General features: G+C 32.4%; 2 protein-coding genes across 6 annotated transcripts in view; both read right to left on the bottom strand.

Annotated features, from left to right (window-relative positions):
• The window catches only part of LOC105832746 (neuropeptide-like 1), a 36,925-nt gene extending 33,555 nt beyond the window's left edge, over positions 1-3,370 (bottom strand). For all 3 annotated transcript variants that reach the window (XM_012673948.3, XM_012673949.3, XM_036282507.1), the window contains exon 1: positions 3,220-3,370. In XM_012673948.3, coding sequence (XP_012529402.1) covers positions 3,220-3,297 — 78 coding nt within the window. In that variant the 5' untranslated portion in view covers positions 3,298-3,370. The remainder of the gene's footprint in view (positions 1-3,219) is intronic.
• A 2,699-nt stretch (positions 3,371-6,069) lies between these two features.
• Positions 6,070-20,899, bottom strand: LOC105832748 (telomere-associated protein RIF1). 3 transcript variants are annotated; one of them, XM_012673952.3, is made up of 17 exons: positions 19,250-20,899; positions 18,359-18,562; positions 17,982-18,276; positions 17,565-17,911; positions 16,901-17,486; positions 16,599-16,807; positions 16,371-16,508; positions 16,145-16,304; positions 15,848-16,055; positions 15,533-15,756; positions 15,051-15,449; positions 14,020-14,977; positions 12,446-13,935; positions 10,165-11,774; positions 9,305-9,575; positions 8,476-9,232; positions 6,070-7,424 (listed from the first exon to the last, which is right to left on the bottom strand). In XM_012673952.3, exons 1-16 carry the CDS (start codon positions 19,348-19,350, stop codon positions 8,504-8,506), a joined length of 7,929 nt encoding a protein of 2,642 aa, XP_012529406.1. In that variant the 5' UTR covers positions 19,351-20,899; the 3' UTR covers positions 6,070-7,424; positions 8,476-8,503. The 3 variants fall into 3 exon arrangements, with proteins under 3 accessions (XP_012529406.1, XP_012529405.1, XP_012529407.1); XM_012673951.3 differs by having other exon boundaries at positions 12,446-14,977; XM_012673953.3 differs by having other exon boundaries at positions 12,446-14,977; positions 15,171-15,449.
• Between the last annotated feature and the right edge of the window lie 23 nt (positions 20,900-20,922).

Below are 20,922 nucleotides of genomic sequence, written 5' to 3'. Positions count from 1 at the left end.
TATAAATACGTTTATGTGAAACAGCAAAGAAGAGCTTTTGAAATTTTGCATTTCTGAGTTTCTCGGAGAATCAAACTGTAATTTCTTCATTAAATTGGAACTTGATTTTACTATCAAGATTTAGTCATTTATTGAGATCGGTAAATATTTCCTTTGATCGTTGACCCACTTCTAGTCAGGGGACCATTTTTCACTCAAAGGTCTCTCGGCTTTCCCTAGTTACGCATCGCTAAAAGTGCGTGATCGAAGAAGAATTAAGAGTTCTCTCTCTCTCTCTGTCTCTCTCTCTCTTTCTCTCTCTCTCTCTCTCTCTCTCTTTCTTTGTATGCGAAAAACTCGATAGAGTCTGTTTGACCGCACATAATCTGCCGTAATTAGGATATAAGTAGAGCGGAGTATAGCTAACAAAGGATCAAAGAACTAATCTAAAAAGATTTATCTGATACTTTATGTGACAAGATAAAGTTGTGTAATGTGTAACAAAGAACATTACATTAAACTGTACATTCTCATCATTATTAAAAGAGAACACCGTAAACAGACAGAAAGAATTTTGTATTTAGTCTGTTTTAAATATTTTGTTTAATAACAAGAATTATATCACAAAAAAATAACATGTATCTTTCAAGAGTCATCTTTATTTTCAAAATGTAAAATATTGAAATAGGAATATATAATGTTAAACAGATATAATTTGCTTAAATGAAAAAGTTTCGTATAGTTTTACCAAAGAATTAGAATTAAAATTTATTCGTATTATCATCAAAATCATTACATTGTGCTTTTTAAATTGTAAATAATAAGCAAGAGTATCATTGTTTCACATAAGAAAGAATTTCTTGTTTGAATATATAAAACAATAATTGTTAAATAAAATTATTTTCAATTGGATTGATTTATTATTGATGTTTGATACTGCTTTTCTGTGCCTCAACGTATAATGCCTTCTTAACCTTTAAAGGACCGGCCCTTTTTTAAACGACTTTTTTTAGTTTTAGTACTAGAATATTTTTATTCTTGTCAGTGAGTTGAACTATGAAAAAGATGACATCGCTCCAACGCCTAATATTATTCTTCCGGTTCTTGAGAGATTAATCAAAAAATAAAATTTATTTGACATTTTAAAGTTTAAACCCTCACAAAAATACTACATACACGATTTTAAAATCGCGGTGGGTGACTACAATATTCGAATGTACCCATGAAAAAGCTCTCTTATGGAAAGCGTGTTTATTTTTACGAGAGATCGCTATAACTAAAACTCGTTTCATAATCGCGATCAATGGATCCGTTGTTTTAACTGGACATTAGCTATACTGCGACATATAGACGTCGACATATGTTCGAAGCTATAATCTGCTCGATCAACCGATTTCTTTTGTCGGACTTTCGGAGCTCTTTAGAAGCGCGGGAGGACGACGCTGAATGCCAGCTCACTAGCGAGAATGGATCCTTCAATTTTCTGTATTTGAACGGGACATTTCCGATGGAGAGTCGTATTTCTCGAATTGTCTGAAAGCACAAGCCCGAGGAACCGGTACCACTCGGGGATTCGATTTTTACCCAATATTTTGGATGCATAAAGAGAATGGGTGTACACGCTTGTGTTCTCTTTCGACTACCGTCCGCTTGTCAGAATGGTCTCGCTGCCTAAGTTTGGAAAAGGTTCCCCAAACTTCGCGGAAAATGTAACAATACATTTGACTGCGTGTAAAAATTGATAAGATACGCAATAATATTGAAACGTGAGTGGTAAAAGTGGCGTTTTCTAAAACCACCACCGTATGCTTGATACATAGAAGAAATATGCCGTTAACTATTACGTCTTTTTTTATCCTGGTGTGCTTACGTCCTATAAAGCTAAAGGATAAGAAATTATCCGCGTTTTGGAGTCATGTAAGTAACGTGACGCAGTGATAACGCACTGACAATATTTTTATACGGGTTCCATAACCCATGTCCGATAAAATTAAGCGACGAAGGAATTTTATCTGCGTTCCAGTCAAACGAGCACATGTTATATACACACATCGCACGCTCAATATTTCCTTTCCTCCTCCCGTACATCTTTAAATTCTTGCCGGGATATTTCTCCCTTCTAAGGAAAACGCGACCTCGATGTATCTCTTTGTCCCTATCTTCGTGTGAATTTTGGTCGCAAATTTTCATATAATTAATCGTTACGGAATTTCTCGTAACAACTTGGACACAGACACCGCAATAAAGCGACGCGGGATTGCAATTTTGCAAGTGCATACTCAAAGTGCCTGCCAAACATTCCTTTATCTGCAAGTACGTTGTAAACACGTTATTCCTTCAAAGTAATCGCAAGATTATTTCATGAACCTCGGACCTCGGACGAAAGGTCAGTCTAATGAGAGAAGACAAATGTGCGTAAGGATTAAATTAAATTTTCCCATTTTATTGAAAGAAGAAACAAACGCGCTACATACGCGCTGTTCCAAAAAAATAACACAAACTAAAATATAACATATAGGTAGACTCAAAATATCTCTCATCAAACGTGAATCTAGAATATTAAATATCAAAATGCTAAAATTATGATCCTGATCAATTTTGTTTATTATTAGAAAAACAAGATTTTTATATAAATTTTAAAAAGCCGAATTTAAAAAAGTGCTGTTAAAAGGATTAAAATAAGATGATATAATAATGTATTCGTTATTACTGTAACAATCAGTGTTGTAAAAAAAATTACACATAAACTATCTTAGATAAAAAAATATTAATTTAAATTTATTTGGATAAAAAGTAAAATTATACGTATCGCGTTTTATCTGGATAATTAAAAATATTTATCCGTTAAATAATAATTTTTAGATAAATTTCGCTTTAATTAAAATTAAATTTAAATATTGGATAAAGAAATAATGTAAACATTTTATCTCCAAGTTATTCTTCGCGGCAAATATTAAAAAAGTTAATTGTTTTTCTAAAAAAAAAAAAATTCTCTCAAGAAGTGTGTAGCCGAAAAAAAAATCGATGAATCTAGCCATAAATTTCTACGTTAAATGCATTAAATTATCAAATATTCTCAATCAAACTTTGACAAAAGTTTCTAATATACAGGAACAATTTTACATCGTTTATTTAATCGTTTGTTTAAATACAAAGAAACGGATTTTTAAATTCAGAGTGCTACAGAAACAAATTGATCGCGTCAAAGAAAGGCTAACAAATTCGCGAGGGATTACTCACCGCAGGCTGGCGAATCTCGTTGACGATGGAGATGTAAAGGAACAGGCTCACGAGGTAACTTCTGGTGAATCCCAACATCTCGGAGGTAAGGCAATCGGCCTATCCGTTGTGACGCGGGCTTCCAAATGTGAGTATCGCTCTTCAGAACGTGTTGCCTCTTATATAGGGTGTACTCCAGCCGGCGCAGGCGTTCTCTACCCCCGAGCGTTCTCCTCACCCCATAGCGCACCTCCTACATACGTACGTACGTATGCGATGGTCACTGCTATACTTTTCCTTTTTTTCTTATTTTATTTTACCTCTACTCCCCCATAGTGACATGAACCACAGATCCCAGAAGCGGGTGGCGAGATCAGCCGCTCTACGAATTTTTCGCAAAGAAGGGGAAAAGGGGGAAGCGCGATAGCACTTAAGGGAGAGTTTCTGGAATTGTAACGTGGCTAATATCCGCGTTTATTGCGCGTGAATGGGAAAGAATGTTTGACCGTGACGTTGCCCAACGCACTTGGAATAGCGTCACATTCTTTATTAAAATCTTTATTTTAATACTTTTTACAATTAGCTATTGCCATCTTTTCTTTTAGATGTACTATAAAAAAGGATTAAAATAAGATGATATAATAATGTATTTGTTATTACTGTAACAATCAGTGTTGTAAAAAAAATTACACATAAACTATCTTAGATAAAAAAATATTAATTTAAATTTATTTGGATAAAAAGTAAAATTATACGTATCGCGTTTTATCTGGATAATTAAAAAATAATCTCGCTGTTAAAAGAATAAAACAATATAAATTATAAAAATAATATATTCAAATTGTTCTTATTTATAAATTTATAAATAATAAATTTATAAATAATATTTTTATTTATAAGTTCTTACTTTTTAAAAACAAGAGTTTTTTAAATAATTCAATTTGACAAAAAAATATTCCTTTTTTGATTTAAATTAATACAAATAAAAATTAATTTTTAAATATAGAAAGAATATATAACATTATTATAATAATTACATTCCTTGTTTTAGGGTAATTTTTATTGCACTATTTTATCTAATCTTCTAAATATGTTATTTCAAAAAATCCACTTAATAAATGCTAATTTAAAGATTAAAAGGACAATATTTCATTGTTATTTATATTAACTTAAATAATTTAAAAAAGATATTTTTTGTCTAAGAGAACATAAAAATATACACATTCTAATAATCTAGATAAAGATAAGATAGTTATTTTAATTTATTTAAATAAATTTATGTAAATAACGACAAAATTGGTCATGATAACCTATAATTTACATTACTTGAGAGTTAAAAACAATAAATAATAATCTCAAATTTAATTCCAGACAGCTACAATAATATAATCTTCAATAGAATTACATATAATAATAATTGGGATATGTCTGTACATCAAAATTATAACTGACTCTCACAACTATTTGACATAATTATAATATCTTTTCTAATATCAGAATCACTTGTTAAATAAACTCAAAGGAAATTATTTGTATTACTAAATATTTTATAGTTAATGTACGTAAGAATTCCTAGAAGAAAAATTCCTTCCACTTCGATGTAAAACATTTTATCAAAGTTTTATTTTTAATTTAATTACCGTTTTTATTTTTATTAATTACTATTGGCCGTAAGAAAATATTCAAGACTATTGCAATAATTTCAAATTTCGTGCGAATTGGAGGACCGTGTAATTTCGAGGTGACTAATCTTTCTTAAAATAATATCGACTTTTATAGGTTTTTCTCGGGATTGACTCCTTTTGTCTCCTTGTAACATTCATCGTTGGAATCACGACAAGAATAAAAATACCTTTTCCCGTTATAGAATTTATAGCTTCTAAAATTATAACCATAATTGTCCATTTAATTATCCGTTTAATTTTTTCCTAAAAATTAACTAAAAAAATGTTTAATAACATGTAATAATCTTATTAATGTAAAATAATTGCGAAAAGATTGCAAAATAAGAAAGAAAAGAAACATTCAGTGTTCTAAAAATGACGTCATAGCCGCTATTACAGCCACAAGCTAACTTTTCATTTTTATATTTATTCTTTTCCTTTCTCTTTTGTCAGATAATTTGCACTCTATATAATACGAAAACGATAACACTTTTTTCCCGATATTATCGGACAAAAACTAATTAGCGAATCTGCATATAACAAATTTGGACGAACTTTTTTTGTACATACATGTAAAATTAGAATATTCACCCATATATGATCTTTCGGCGAGGATATATCACTTTAAGGATTCACTTGCGTGAGGAGACAGAATAAAAAATAAAATACGAATAGAAATTCTCATTACAGACTGTCATTCGTGGTGGGCCAAGGGACTTGCAATAAGAACCGAGATATCACATAGTCTTATGACGTCCGTGGTATCGTATTTTGATACGAAGTCTTTCGGGAATCTAGAATTTCCAATATAATTGACCGTATATTTGTCACGCGAATACGACGAAATCGATACTCCAAATGCGAAATAAACAAGAAGCAAACTTGAATTAACTTCTTAAATACTTTAAATGCAAAAAAATCGCAAGATTTAACATTTTAAAATATTATCGTCAATATATACACCCAAACTTTGTTTCGATCGGGCTACTTTTTACATAAAATTGCTGCGACTTTATGTAATTATATAATAAATGTAAACATCCGTATAAAACTTATAAAACACTGTTTAAATTTACAGAGTAATTAAAAAGTAAATCATATATTATTCACATCGTGTCATAAAATACTTATACACTTTGCGCATTTTTATCCAAAATATAAAGGATTATGCGCAAAATAAGCCAAAGAAAATCTTTTTTAGTACAAATTACATAAAATATTATTTTATTTTTATAGAACACATTTACACTATATATACGCATAATTTTTTGATAGTAAAGAAGATCGAAGAAATTACAAGATAGATTCATTATACTTATAACTTACCTACAATTGTATACAACTATTAGAATTAATTATTAAAGCTAAATGTATTTAAATCACAGACACAGCTACATCTAGGACATATTTTTTATCCTTGAGAAATAATTAAACAATGTTTCACACTTTAATGCTTCTGTATTACCAATCAACTTCAGTGTCTGTAAGTTCTTGCCGATGTATCGGGTATAATAAAAACGATGCATAAAAAGCGTATTAATCAGCGAATATATTGATTAATGATATACATACATGTATATTTACAATGATATGCTTAAATTAAAAAATTGATTACTGAACTGGTCGTAGCCTAATTATTAAAGTATTTGGGCGTGTTAAATTCGACCTCGCCGAAAAGCATTACTTCACGGACTTTATGAAAATCTTTTTTTTTACACACAAATTTAATCGTCAACAAGATATACATGTTGAAGATATAAATTACATAAAGTAAAATAAAAATAAAGAATGTAAATTACCTTAATGCAGAAGCAATAATAAAACACGTTAAATAAGACATCCCGTGTAAAGGATATCATACAAAATATTTCTTTTCAAAAGATCAATTATGGAAAAAATTTGTATCTCAATCACAAGATTTACTTTTTTGAAAATAAATTTCCCTTATCACACGTCGTAAGAAACAAATGAGGATATTTGGCATAGTAATAATAAAAAAAAGGATGCCCTGTACAAATTTTATCATATATTTCATAACTTGAAAAAATGTATTATCTAAAAAATAAATAATTATTGATAATTGTGCATTTGGTCTTACAAAATACTTGTTTATAAGAGAATAGCAATCGCTCATTCATTCATTTAGGAACAATGCAATACCACACACCATTTTTAGATAACAGCTACAATTTTAGCGAATTAATCGATAAAAATATTTTTAAAAACGGATTTGTCAATTTTCACAAATTGAAGAAATGTAAATTAAACTGATATAAGTGACTTGTAGAACAAAAAGTTAGAAATATGCGGAAGTCCTAAACTCCTATTTCTTTCTTTATATGCACTTCTGTATATTTTAAGCAGGTCTCCTTTTCTTTACCTACTAAAATAATGAAAAATCTTTCAATGTGTAAATATATGTATATATACAATATACAAGTTATACTACTAATATGGCGCAATCAATTAAAAAATAATTATTCTAACTTTCGCGTACTAAAGAAGAAATATCTGGTGCTCGTCATCTATTGTTTTGTGTAACATTTCTGTATGATTTACAATCTGAAAGAGTAAAAAATAAAATGAAAAGTTATATAAAAAAAAATATTTAAAGAAGCATTATCATAAATTTAAGTTTGAAATGTTTGCACTTCACAAAAAGCAGCTCAATGAAAAAAAAATCGTAGAAAGTATACAAAAATGCATTTCAAAGATAAAAGATGAAGCTTTAAATCTTTTAGTTTTGTCTCTGTGATATTTTATTTCTAAATTATATAAAATTAAAAACATTTTATATAAAATTAAAAACATGTGTGAAGCGCTGCAACTTGATAAAACACATTATCAGACAATAATTATTTTTCCGGAATAATATCAAACATCTTGTGTCAAAATTTTTTTTTATAAAATTTAACTTCGAAATTAAAGAGTTCATGAAAAAAAGAAAAAAAAGAAAAAATATTTTGTTGTAATTTGCTCGATTTGTATAAATTTTTTTCAAGATTTTTAAGTGCTTCAAGTGTTTTATAAATCATTATATATTTATTACAAAACGTAAAGATAATCATTTTTATTATATAAAAAAAAATATAATTTAACAATTATCAATATCAATTATTTAAAATTAATATACTGTTAATATATTAATAATAGTAACTTAATATTGAGCAAACTTTTTGTATTCAGGAAAAGTATATAAATATTCTCTGGCATAATAAAATTACATGATTTTTTTATCAATCTATAGAAAAAAAATTAGTTTTGCTTGATGGACGTAAAATATCTTTCATAAATTAGTAATACGTAATAAAAAACTTGTGGCTTTGTATTATATGAAGGTTAATGGAAACGTCTAATGCATATATATTACAATTATAACACAAATGTCATGCTAAACATGTGTAATAAAATCAATACTTGCAAATAAAATCAATTAAACTATCGGTGGTAACAAAATACAAAACAGAAGTAAAAGCCATTATAGTACACGCAATGCAAAAATTACAATTAAACTCAAAGATTAGCATTCATAAGTAGAGATGTATAAAAAGCAGTTTCTGGTAAAAACGCATCAATAATTCTACAAAAGTCAGTCATATTATTTGATACTAACGCTGAAAATGAAATCTGTCGATTTCGATTTATTGTTTCTCATGCTTAAGATCCATTTTCACGTCGTTAAGTTTGCTCATCATAACTTCGTGATATGCATCTAGCAGTTCTTGTGTAGTCAGTTTAGAGGATATACTCTTAAATATATCAAGCAAGCTCTCTTTGGATACGTCATTATTTTCGATATGCGCAACTGTGTATTGGGACGTCCACAGTTTGTCTAAGATGCGTTTAGCCATGACGGGTGACTGGTTTAACGCTTGCGCTATATCTCCTGGGCTGTTGTTCTGTAAAGCAATATCCAGAACTACTGACGCCGGTATAAGCTCTTCGTTCGCTACGGTATGACTTATGATAACGTCCCTTGGCAATCTTTGCAACATAGCATTCAAACTTGTCAGTTCCGGCATAGATTGCTTGATACCTTCTTGCTCTTCCTGCTTTAACCTCTCTGACAAAATCTCGATGATTTCGGGCGATGTGCATTTTTTACATATGGCGCTTTTCAACTGATTAAAATTTAAGTTATTCATGCCATCGGCTATATTGAGCTTCTTGCTGTACACTTTGAGCACTTTATCGAAAAATTGTTTGTCATAGCTAAAAATGTCAGGCAATCTAAGAAGAACCTTGTTGACGCCACTCGCGCGGCAGGCTACTTTCAACGATGCATCGTTAGCATGCTGTTTGTTCTGCAAACCGAGCAATCTGATTGTTTCCTTCAGCAGCTCTGCTTCCTTCAAATGTGCCATTTTTATCTGAAAGTTAATTCTCCGTTTGTTTAATTGCTAAACACTTAATACAGTTAGTATACAATAAACGAAATTTACCTTGTATTGCAGAAGAATTGTCTCAGCACTGCTTCTTCTACATGCGCTTTCTAACACCTGGTTTACGTCAATTTCGTCTAGTAATTCCGCAAGTGTCATTTGAGACGCAACGGATTTTGTGCACTTTTGTACAGTTGGCGTTGTGCATCCGATTTCATCAGTATTAGTACCAATGGAGGAGTGTGTGATCAGAAGTTCGTCACACACACTTGAAGATCCGACAGAAATTGATGCGTCCAGATTAGTCAAAGATAATTCATTCGCAGTTGCACTAAAAAAAACAGCCATTTTTAATATCAAATTTATATATATATATATATATATATATATATATATATATATATATAGTATATATAGTATATAATTTTGTTTTTGTATATGTACAGATGTTATATAGAGGCGTATATTTGTATGGATACGAAGTTGTAAGGGGTTTGGTGGGCCCTTTGAAAACACCCTGATAACCCCCCTCGAAAGGGAATCCAGAATAAACTTCTATTTTATTCTAGTACATATAGTGTATATATGTGTGTGTACACACACACACACACACACACACACACACACACACACACACACACACGCACGCACGCACGCACGCACGCACGCACGCACGCACGCACGCACGCACGCACGCACGCACGCACGCACACACACACACACACACACACACACACACACACACACACACACACACACACACACACACATACAATCACACATTATATGTATATATAAAATATTAAATTTTTACTACATTATACATATATTTAACATATTATTTTTAATCGTATTAAAAATTGTTCATAATAATATGCAAATGTCTTATTTACAAAATAAGAATGTAAAAAATGACGTACATGCTTTCAGAAGACAATGAAGGGATTGGTACGGATTTAGCATTATCTGTAGACGTTCCAGGCTTTGAAATTTGAGCAGCAATCGATATCTTTGCATTTATCTGTTCATCCTTAAAAGTGCTTGAAGTCGACAAATCATGATGATCTGAAATCGTGGGTTCTAATGAAATATCTATATCACTGGTGATCGACTCCGTTTTATCTGAATCTTCTGCAGGCAAATCTGTTGCTGACAGATTATGGGATGTGCCTTCGATAGCTTGGACAAATAACGTGTTACAAACAACGGATTCTTTGTTGATTATCGCACATTCTATTGGGAGGTCAGACATCGCAGCAATTGATGCAACAGTTGACGTTTCGTCTGTCGCCTTAGCAGGCGATTGTCTCATTTCATTTGCTTTCTTGTCGGCAGGCTCTGTTGGCGGCATGCGTGTACTTTCAAAATGCTCTAAAACCTTTTTCACGAATTCAATCTTTGATTTACCTTTTACGGGCATTCTGTTAATCTCACGTTCCGACAACTGGGCAAAATCGCCGATTGTGTACAAATTTCTATTTGTGAAATATGCATTCAAATTATTCCTCCAAAGAGGATAAGTCAATCGATCAACGATACTATCGATAGGCTCCACGCAGGATGATAGCGTTGGATAGATAGACTGCGTAGAGTTCAAAAATTCAGGGTCGAGTTCCTCATTAATTGAAGCCTCCTGGTTTTGAGTGTCTTCAGTCGAGGCTAAACTCTCAAATATGGAGTCTGTTACCGGCAAAGTATCCTGTTCCGCCACGTTCTCTGTCGTTTGCGTACTGCTGCGTATTAACTTTCCACAGAATATTTCGTCTGTATTTGTAGTGGAATTCAATCCGGTGACATTCTGGATGTCTATAGTATCTTCCAATGTCCTATTTGTCAAATTGTCGTCTTTGGTAGGTAAAGCAGCTATCACAGAATCATCGGTCACATTTAGTTTAAAAGAGTCTTCTGATTTATTCTGGATGATCGTATTCATGTCATCGTTACTCGTCTGAGTCACAGTGACATCAGTCTTTATGTCCATTCCATCAAAAATGTCTTTCTGCGTTTCGGAATCTTCCGTTTCAATATCCATCGGCAAAGCGTTGTCAGAAAGTTCAGGTGAGGAAGACTGTTGATTATTGACCGTTAACTGTTGATTGTTTCCTGGGGCAAGTGAATCCGTAGTTATCTCAATTTCTTGTGCTAATTCTAATTCGTCGATAACCTCAATCCGCGTACAAGAATTTGTATCAATAATATTACTATTTTCTGTAGAATTGTCAGGTAAGTGTTCGTCATCTAAACCTTCTGCATATGCTTCAGATATTTTTGTTAGTGACTCATTCTTTTTCTCGGCCTCGACAACGACTTCATTGTCGTTTTCATTCTGAGTATCATCCTCAATTATTATTTTCTCTGTGTCAAATGGTATAAGTTTGAGTTTGGTTTGCTTGAACCTAATGGGGGAATCCTTTCTCGGCGTAGGAATGCGTGTTATCGAATATTTTAATTTTTGCGGAGATTCCACAGCGGCAATCTCATAGCCCATCTCTTTCGATACCGGTGGATCTGCAAAACTTACTCGCTTTCGCTGTAACGAAAAATATCCCAACATATTTTATAAATCTTCGGAGAAAGTTATATTAAAATATAACATATTAAATAAATGTAACATAAGATTTTTTAAATTATTAAGTTACATCATTAAAAATAAGCTTTAATAATCAGTTCTTAAAAATGTAATGCCCAGTACAATACTTGCAAGAAATAAATTGAAATTGAAATGTGTTAATATTTATATTTAAAACAGACTATGTACATATAACAGTTGTGCCAATAACATTATATTTTTATTTAATAATACATTTTTATTTACATTGTTATAAAAAATCAAATTTTTTTAATAAGAATAAAATTTGATTTTCTTTTTGTATAAGTATTTTAAGTATTCAAGAAAATTTGTACAAAATTTTATAACAATCTAAGCTTAATTTTTCCATAAATTAAACAAATTCTGTTCATTTACTTATATAAAAAATTCAATTTTTTGTCATTATTTCTTATTTGCATTTCTTATTTCGATTACAGCACATCTTTTTGAAGCAATCTTTAATTTATCATCGAAAATCCCTGTCAAATTATTATTTTGAAATGCAATCTTGAACAATTTGTAATTTTTTTTCATAATTTTTTTATTATCTTAAAGATAATATGTGTAATACATGTTGAAAAAATATCATGTATAATATGTACAGAAAATACCTTAGGAGTTGAAATATCTAGTTCTGATTCCGGTAGACTTGACCGATTACGCTTAAGAATACTAGCGCTCGGTGATGCTGTTAAAGAAGGTGGATTAGCATTTGACCATTCCAATATCGGCAGATCATCCTTTTCACGCAATGGCGAAGCAGTCTTTTCATTTTCCTTTTCAATTAAACTTTCTGTTGGTAAGTTTTCCGAGGTACCCTTGTTCAATCTAAACGAGAGCTTTTCGCCATCGTTTTTCAAAGTAGTGAATGTGTGTGTAGACGATACAGAATAATCGGTCGATCTCATGTTGTTGAAAATTTTTTCTTGTCGACTGCCAGAAGGTCCACCTATCTTATCCGTTTCTTTAACCATTGTTTTTTTACTTGACATTTCATTCTCCGTGTCCTTCGCTTTTAATTTCTTTACGGACAATTCTTCCTCTAATACGATAGGCGGTTCACCCTCGAGTCGCGCCTGACTCGTGACTAAACCTAGCATATGAGCAGCACGTCCTGTAAAGGGTTTCGGTTTAGAAAATATCTTGCTATTGCTTCTTGGCGAAGAAAAAGTAATCACACTCGTGTGTTTAACCGATGATGAGTTGTCGATTGTTTTCTGAGCTTCTGAAATTAAACTCTTTGTATTAGAATTATCATCTTTTTGAATCGAGTCTTTATCTACGCTATCTGTGTTTTCTTCGTCCTTCGTTTCGACAGTACTGTCAGAATTAACTGTATTTAATTCTTCACATGGATCAGGTACATCATTATCACCACAATCCATGGGGATAGATTCAGGTACATAATTTTTGTTAACAATTGCATCAGAAGTTTTAACAACACTATTTGAACAGTGGACATCAGTTATTTTGTCAATCTTAATAAAACACTGTTTTTCAGGGTATATTTTATCTATTTTTGAATCAACATTAGGAATTTGCGAACTTTCAACGATATCCTCGGTTTCATCTTGACTCTGTTCGCTCGGTTCAGTAGGTTCCACAGATTTTATATCCGAGTCAGATTTCAAATCATCTTTATCAAATTCTTCATCTTTGTTAACATCCTGTACTGCTTCACTGGATATTTGGACTATATATGTTAAATCTGTGTCAGCATTTTTCGAATCAGGTATCAGGACCTTATCGATAATATCATCGGCTTTTATAACATCTTTATCTTTATTAACATCGCTATTAATGTTTTTATTAACGTCTTTGTTAATGTCTTTATTAACATCTTTATTAATGTCCAAATCGTTTTTATTAGACTCGTGTTTGCTTCGTCTACCTCGTCTCTTAAATACTCCTTGATCTGTATCGTCTGCATCTTTCGTACTTTTATCCTGCGCTTTTGGAGATCTCTTCGATCCCTCCGAAGATTTTGCATCCACAGGTTTCACTTTAAAGCTCTTATTATCAAATGTTGTGTATTTCCTTAATCCATGTACTACCGTTTCTTTCTCACCTTCATCCGAATGTTTGACGCGACGACGATTTACTGCATGACAATCAAATACCATATCAATCTTTAAACGAGAGATTTCATTTTTTACACGTTGGCTCACACTACCCATGTCTATACCTGATAAAATGTTATCACTGCTTCGCGACGTTTCACCACCATCGTTATTAAGGCTTCTAATAGATGAAATTAATTTTCGTTTTCGACGTTGAATGCTCCCATCCGATTCAGTATCCGACGTGTATTTACGTTTAATACCTTTCTTATTTTCATTAGAATTTTCTTTAATATCAGCGTCATCATCTGATAATTTATGTTTATTTGTACCAGGTTTTATCTGAGTCTTTACTCTCAATGTTCTTTGTACATTTGTTGCATTCGAATCTTTTTGAGCTTCGACAGTTTCGTCACTTTTCGACGACGACAAGGTCAATTTCATCCCGCTATTACGATTTCGCCGTTTACTGTCCAACATCGATGGGGATGTTGATCGTTCACGTGGTTTTTCCTCAGGAAATTCATCCCGTGATTCAAAATCCAATTTTTTCGCAACAGATGTCATTGTCATTTCAGCATCTACTTCTTCGTCATCTTTCGATGTAGTATTTTTTCCACTTATAGATGCCACCTGTAGAGACAAATTGGTTTGTTTCGACGTATCCTGCTTTTCGTTAGATTCATCTTTCTTAACTTTTTTTGTTGAATTATCATTTTGTTTAATACTGACGGTATCTTCATCAATATTTTCATCCAATTCGTTACTATTGTCAACTATCTTGTCTATTGCGTTAGAAAATTCTACCTGTTTAATCGTAACTTTGTTCTCCTTGTTAGCATCGCTATCAATAGGTTTCTGCATTGCAGAATCATTCTTATTACTGACCTTATCAATCTCATTAATATGTTTAGCTTTAATATCAAACCATTGTTGTAAGTTTTGAGAATTTTGTGAGGACGATTGAGAAAGATCATTATATAATGCTGGTATATCTTCTCTCTTCTTCTTTAAAGTTTCTTTTTGATGCTCCGTCAAACGATTAACATCAAATTTCAGATCTGTTTTTATATACACATAATCCTGTAACAAATTTGAAAATGTAGTTTATATCAACCACAAGATAAATAAATAAATACAAACAAATATTAATTACTTGTGAATCAGGTTCAGATAGTGTAAGCATATGTTTATCGTTCTTCTCAAGTGATTTACTGGTGGATACTGATTTTGTGATGGCTGATTTTCTGTTCAAAAAACTCCCAGCTATACGCACCTCTTTCGTTTGTCCTATCTCTGTTTTTTTCTTTTTAACACTATCAGATTTTGGATGAGATTTTTCTTTTGATTTTTCTATTTCATCTAAAATGCACTTAGCGGTACTGTCCAAGCTGTCTTTAATCTCAAAAATAGATTGTGTCAATGATTTTATATCTGGATTGACATGATTCATGGCTATTACAATTGCTTGTTTGTACGACGATAACAGTTCGGAATCTAACTGTTTATTAAGCCCTTTAAAAATACTGACCATGTATTCCCATGTGTTTGCAATCTGCAATCAAAATTACGAGAGAAAAGCTTGAAGAAATCTATAATTAGAAATAATATAATAATCAAAAAAAATAAATGTCATACTTCTTTAAAAAGCGCCGTTATTTGCGATGAAAGTATAAGTTCAATCACTGATTTACAATTGTGCAAATATGACACTACTGTTTGTGGACTGTGTCCATATATGGTGATAAGCATAGCCGATAATGATTTCAAAGCTATTTCGGAGTTAAGATTTTGTACATTATTAAAAGTAACTTTTGTAACCTCTAATACTAGTTGCATAATGGATGGAATTCCATCATGAGCTGAAACACGAGTTATGTAAAATATATATTGTTATGTATACCAAACACATATTTTACGTCGAAGAGTATAACAGAGATTAATACTACATACCTATCAAAGACTCATAATCAAGCGTGCTCAATAAAGCGTCTAAGCAATTTACAATAAATGTACAACAATTTTTGTTTGAATTTAAATAATTCCGCATCATGCTTGCTGTATCCAATAAGATTTCATTTGGTTTTATTGTAGTTATCAAGTCCGAATGCAATTCAACTTCTTTATATAAAGTCTTCCATACTAACGATTGATTTTTTACCTGTAAAATTTTATTTACATAAAAAATATATGAAAAAATGTCAGAGCATATATATGTCTACAAAAAAATATTTTTAAAATTATACAAACCAGTTCAGAATCATCCAGACATGTATAAAATGGAAATGACAAGACTGATTTCATAACTTTAAAATTATCGTCTCCATTAATTTCAGTGTTTCTTATGTATTTTGTCAGTATTTCAGCTACTATAGACCATACTTCAATATAAGCCAATTCATTACTATCCCTGTAATACGTTATTTATTAAACAATTAAACATATTAATATTAATATTAAAATTCGTTAAACTTACTTATTTTTATGTGAGTCATATACTGATTTTAGATGCTCCATTATTGTTTCCAGAAATCCAAATACACCTGAGGAATATGTAAATTCTGGACTGACACATCGCTCCAAAAGGCACTTGATTGTATTACTGTCATAATTCCTATAATATAGGTATATAATGCTTACATACTGTAGAATAGATTTACTATATTGTAAACATATATTAATAATTAGTTTAAAATACACATACAAAATGTACTTCAGCACTTGATCCAATATTGGAGACGTTAAAAGTTTTAATACCAATTCTGGCAATGCATTGTCATGAATTTCAGTTTTCTCAATAATGCGATTAACATCTGGCAATATTACATTAAATATCATATCCCTCACCATGGTTTTATCTATATGGTTTCCCAATTCAGTTACAACTAGTATCACATCTCTATACAGATGGTCCTGTAAAATCCAATAAAGCAATATTGTCAAAATTACTTTGTTATATGCATTTATTTTATTTCAGGATTAAAAACAGGAAAATTAAATATTAACCTTTGTTTCAACTTTAACGTTCCGTATATATATCATCAAACTTGTCCATAATATTTTACCAAGTTGAAAACGATTTTTCATTTCTTTGTCCGTAAGTTGACCAAGAATGAGCAGGGCCTCCGCTATACTATGAATAATATTTTTCGAACATTCTTGAAACACCTCATAAGTTATAGCATGAGGAAGTCTTTCTTCTAACATTGGAGAACAAACTGCAAAAAGATCTTCCTTTGAGACCAGTAATTGACACAAGGCGTCCACAGCAACCATTTTTGTTTTAAAAAATCTTTTCCCTGGAGAGGCAACAACGTCGAATTTAGAAGAGAGAAGTGGCGTATCTCCAAGAGGTCCAAAGCAATAATTTAAAAATTGTGTTATAACAGGAGAAGTAAATTTCACGATATCTTTATATAATTTAATAATTAAATGCCACCAAACTTCTAGTTTCGTCAATGCAATTAATTCAGTTTTACTGTTCTTTGCATTTAATGGAATACAGAGTAATTTTATTCTTCTGGCAGTAGCAAGTTCTTCATGATCTAATGCGAAATTGTCAATCAATAATCTCCATGAGAGGAAAGCTTGTCTGTAATATAATAAAAAAATTAATTAGTTTTTCAAAAATATTCAAAATTAGAATTTAATTGCAGAACCCCAGTTTCACCTTCGTATAATAGGATCTGTAGATTTGAAAGCCTTTTCCTCAACACTCAGTAAATTATTTATAAGACTGGCACCACGATGAAGATCAGTGCCAAGAAACTGGATAGTAGCATTCCATTGTGTAGTCCAATCCAGATCGCATGCAGCTACCAATAGCAACATGCGTTTATAATACATAGATTGTAAATTGGTTTTGTATTGTGCCCACAAGTCAGGAAAATCTTTACGTATACGAGATGCCGAGTTAGTCGAAATAGCTTGTTGCAAAACTTTCAAAGCAGGACCACGTTGGCGTTTGTGTCCCATATAGGCCAGATTTACGATCTTATCCATCAGCAATGTGTCATACTAGAAAAAATTCCCAATCATGGCATAACTTTAAAAATTATTTATATAACATAATTGCACGTGCTTATACCTTGTGAACATTTTGGTCAAATGTTATTGAAGCCAGTCTGTACAATCTTCTCAAAAGAGCAAGCGCGTAACTGTTTATGTCCTCCTCTAACTTTTGCTCCTCTGACAAAGGCTGTTGTTCAATTTTTGTCAACATTTGCAAATTATCAACACATGCTGTTGGCGTTAACCATTCCATTAAACTAGGCTGAACGTTAATCAAACAGCTTTTAAAAAAATTTAAAATTTGTCCCTCATTGACAGCTGCAGAAATAGCATTGTCATCTAATACCTCCAACAGTTTAAATATTTTTAATCTAAAATTAAGGGAGAGAGAATAGCATCTTGTTATGCATATAGACTATATACATTTTTGCAGACAAATTTAATTAGACAAACCTCGTTTTCATATCAGTCTGTAGCATTGATTCAAAAAGATGTAAAGGGTGCTGTCGAAACTCTCGCATGATAGCATTAAATGCTCCCAGTGCCTCATTTTGCAAGGTACCCTCATGCGTTGAAAACGCTTCTATCACCAGTCTACATACATCCTTATATCGTTCTTCCTTAATAGCACCACTCATCTCTAACTTTTTAGCTTGACTACAAAGTAAACATTGAGTCTTTATTATAAAACGTCAAGGAAAATTTTTTTACATCAGTTTTTTATACATCATGCAAATGCACACTCAATATCTTTATTGAATGGTACAGATATATATATATATATATCAAACAATGTGTGTCAATAACATATTTTTATAAAATGTAATTAGATCCTATTTATAATCCTAAATCAAGAAGATACTGCTAATCCTCTAAAGCTGATATCAAAATCTATAACTGTAATTCTGTACATTTGACTGAAGGGTATTAATCAATTTCAAGGAACCAAAATAACATATGTCATATAAAAAAGAAAAAACAAAGTACCAATATCAATAATTCAAAAATTACAATTGACAATGGGTCCAATAGACTCCTTATCAGCACTAGAAGGTTAACAGTATCTTCTTCAAGTTTTTTTTCTTTCTCCTTTTTCAATAATTCCTCGCAATCATTTTCTCTCTCCCCCCACAAATCCTAAGTATGGTTTTGTGCAAGACAAGATGCCAAAAGCACGTAGTAAAGTTGAATGAGCCAGACGTAATGTCCATAACCAAGCTTTTTAATTAATGATCATCGGGAACGTGCCCGAGAGCCCATGATAGGGAATTGAAGGGCATCGTTCTGGTACTCTCTCGTCGCCACTCCGGTCTCTCGTAGGGTACGTGCTCACGGATACTTTACCTGGCGATATAGGTTAAAGCCTCGCGCTTCTCCTTGACATTGCCATTCTCCCGCAACGCCTTCAGCATCCTCGGGAAGATCGCGTTCGTGGTTGTGGCCATCTCGTCTGTCGCGCCTGTCGCCTCCGCGTGCTCTCTTCCTTCCGCGCGACTGCCCGCGATTACCGATCACCGCTCATCTCACGTCTCGCCCGCGCGCTCCCGTGAACCGGTGTGGACTAATCCTTCACTCCACCACGAAATCGCTACTCCTCAACCTTGGACTTGAACACCGAGAACGACTCCGGAAGAACGACAATATCCAACACGCTGACGCGCTCACCCGCGACAAGGGCGAGGAGGAGAGGAAAAGAGGACGAGCGATTATCACCAACGTAGCGAATCGCGCGGTCCGTCCGGAAAACGCGCCTGAATTCGCTGTGTGTATGTGCGCGATAACCGAAACACCCGAATGGGCCGAATATCTCACGAGAAACCAGAAGGGTGGGAGGAAGGGGAAAGAAAGGAGTAATTAGCCGCTCTGCTCCAACCCGTCCGAGCTAGAGCTCTCCGCGTTGCTCCGCGTTCTTCTCCTTTACGCAGCGTCCTTCGCGGCCAACCACGCCGACAAACAAAAGTGGCAACCCGCGTTCACCCGCGTTTGTTTTGGCCGCACGCCGCCAAGAAGTTTCGCGCGCTAACCGAAGTTCACGGAGGCGCTCGCGGATTTGCAGTTTGTTCTTTTTACCTGTACCGAGTCTACACCGATTGTTTGTTCTTTTTCTTTCCAAGTGTCATGCAATTAAGTGCATGATAGCTTAGAACGAACAGATCTAGTCCGGGAGCTAGCGACAGATTTCAGTGACTCGATCATTTCATTGCCTTTTAATGCCTATTTTTCCTTTTATATAATTAAACATCTTCATCACTGAAATGGCAGGTATAGCATGTGGGTAATGGCACAACACTTGGCGAGGGCGTTTTATAATAATAGCATTTTTGGCCAAAATCATACCCGTTGAAGTTTCTTTTATTGATCATTTATAATTATTATATAATACCTAAACAAGTTGACCTAACAGTTTACCTGCGGTTCAAAGTACAGTGGATCTGGCACTTAAACAGACGTGTAAAAAAAATTATACTTTTAGACTGAATTGCCCGGCAGCCGTTTGAAATAGTGCAATAACACGTTATTTATGCGTGGGGAAACTAATGAAGATAGCGTCGCATTCTGCTTTTTAATCAAGTATAATCATTTCATTAGCTTTGAAATTAGCTTTCCTGAATTTGATAATTAATATAAAATGTAATAAAACCGTTATTATCTATATTGCGAATTAAATAATACAGACAATTAAAAATATAAACGAGTTGACGTAAGCGGCGAGTGCGTATAATAAGCAGACAATTCTCTTTATTACTCTTTTCAAGAAATCATAAAATAATTACCATTATTATTTAGTTATTTTGTTTATTATAATCATAATATATAATTTACAGTTTTCTATTAAAGATTGAAAAGTATTACGTAGGGACCGATATATGCTGATACAAAAGTCTTGATCTTCTAGTAAATATATCAATTGTAGTAATGCTTTTATTGTTGTGCATTAATTATTGTAAATTTCAATTTTCTAAATAATACAATTAACATTTGGCAAAATTTATATATAATTTATTTAAAATGTAAGC

The sequence above is a fragment of the Monomorium pharaonis genome, chromosome 2, assembly GCF_013373865.1.
Source record: "Monomorium pharaonis isolate MP-MQ-018 chromosome 2, ASM1337386v2, whole genome shotgun sequence".
Classification (NCBI taxonomy): domain Eukaryota; kingdom Metazoa; phylum Arthropoda; class Insecta; order Hymenoptera; family Formicidae; genus Monomorium; species Monomorium pharaonis.
The sequence above is the reverse complement of the archived record's forward strand: the minus strand, read 5'-3'. Positions and strand labels throughout refer to the sequence as shown.

What these genes read in the sequence shown, in the direction of transcription:
- LOC105832748 (XM_012673951.3), bottom strand. Translation starts at nt 19,350, where the DNA reads ATGGCCACAACCACGAACGCGATCTTCCCGAGGATGCTGAAGGCGTTG. An exon ending in CAGACTGATATGAAAACGAG is followed by an intron (nt 18,277 to 18,358) that starts GTTTGTCTAATT and finishes CCTTAATTTTAG; the next exon opens with ATTAAAAATATTTAAACTGT. An exon ending in TAACGGCGCTTTTTAAAGAA is followed by an intron (nt 15,450 to 15,532) that starts GTATGACATTTA and finishes TTTTGATTGCAG; the next exon opens with ATTGCAAACACATGGGAATA.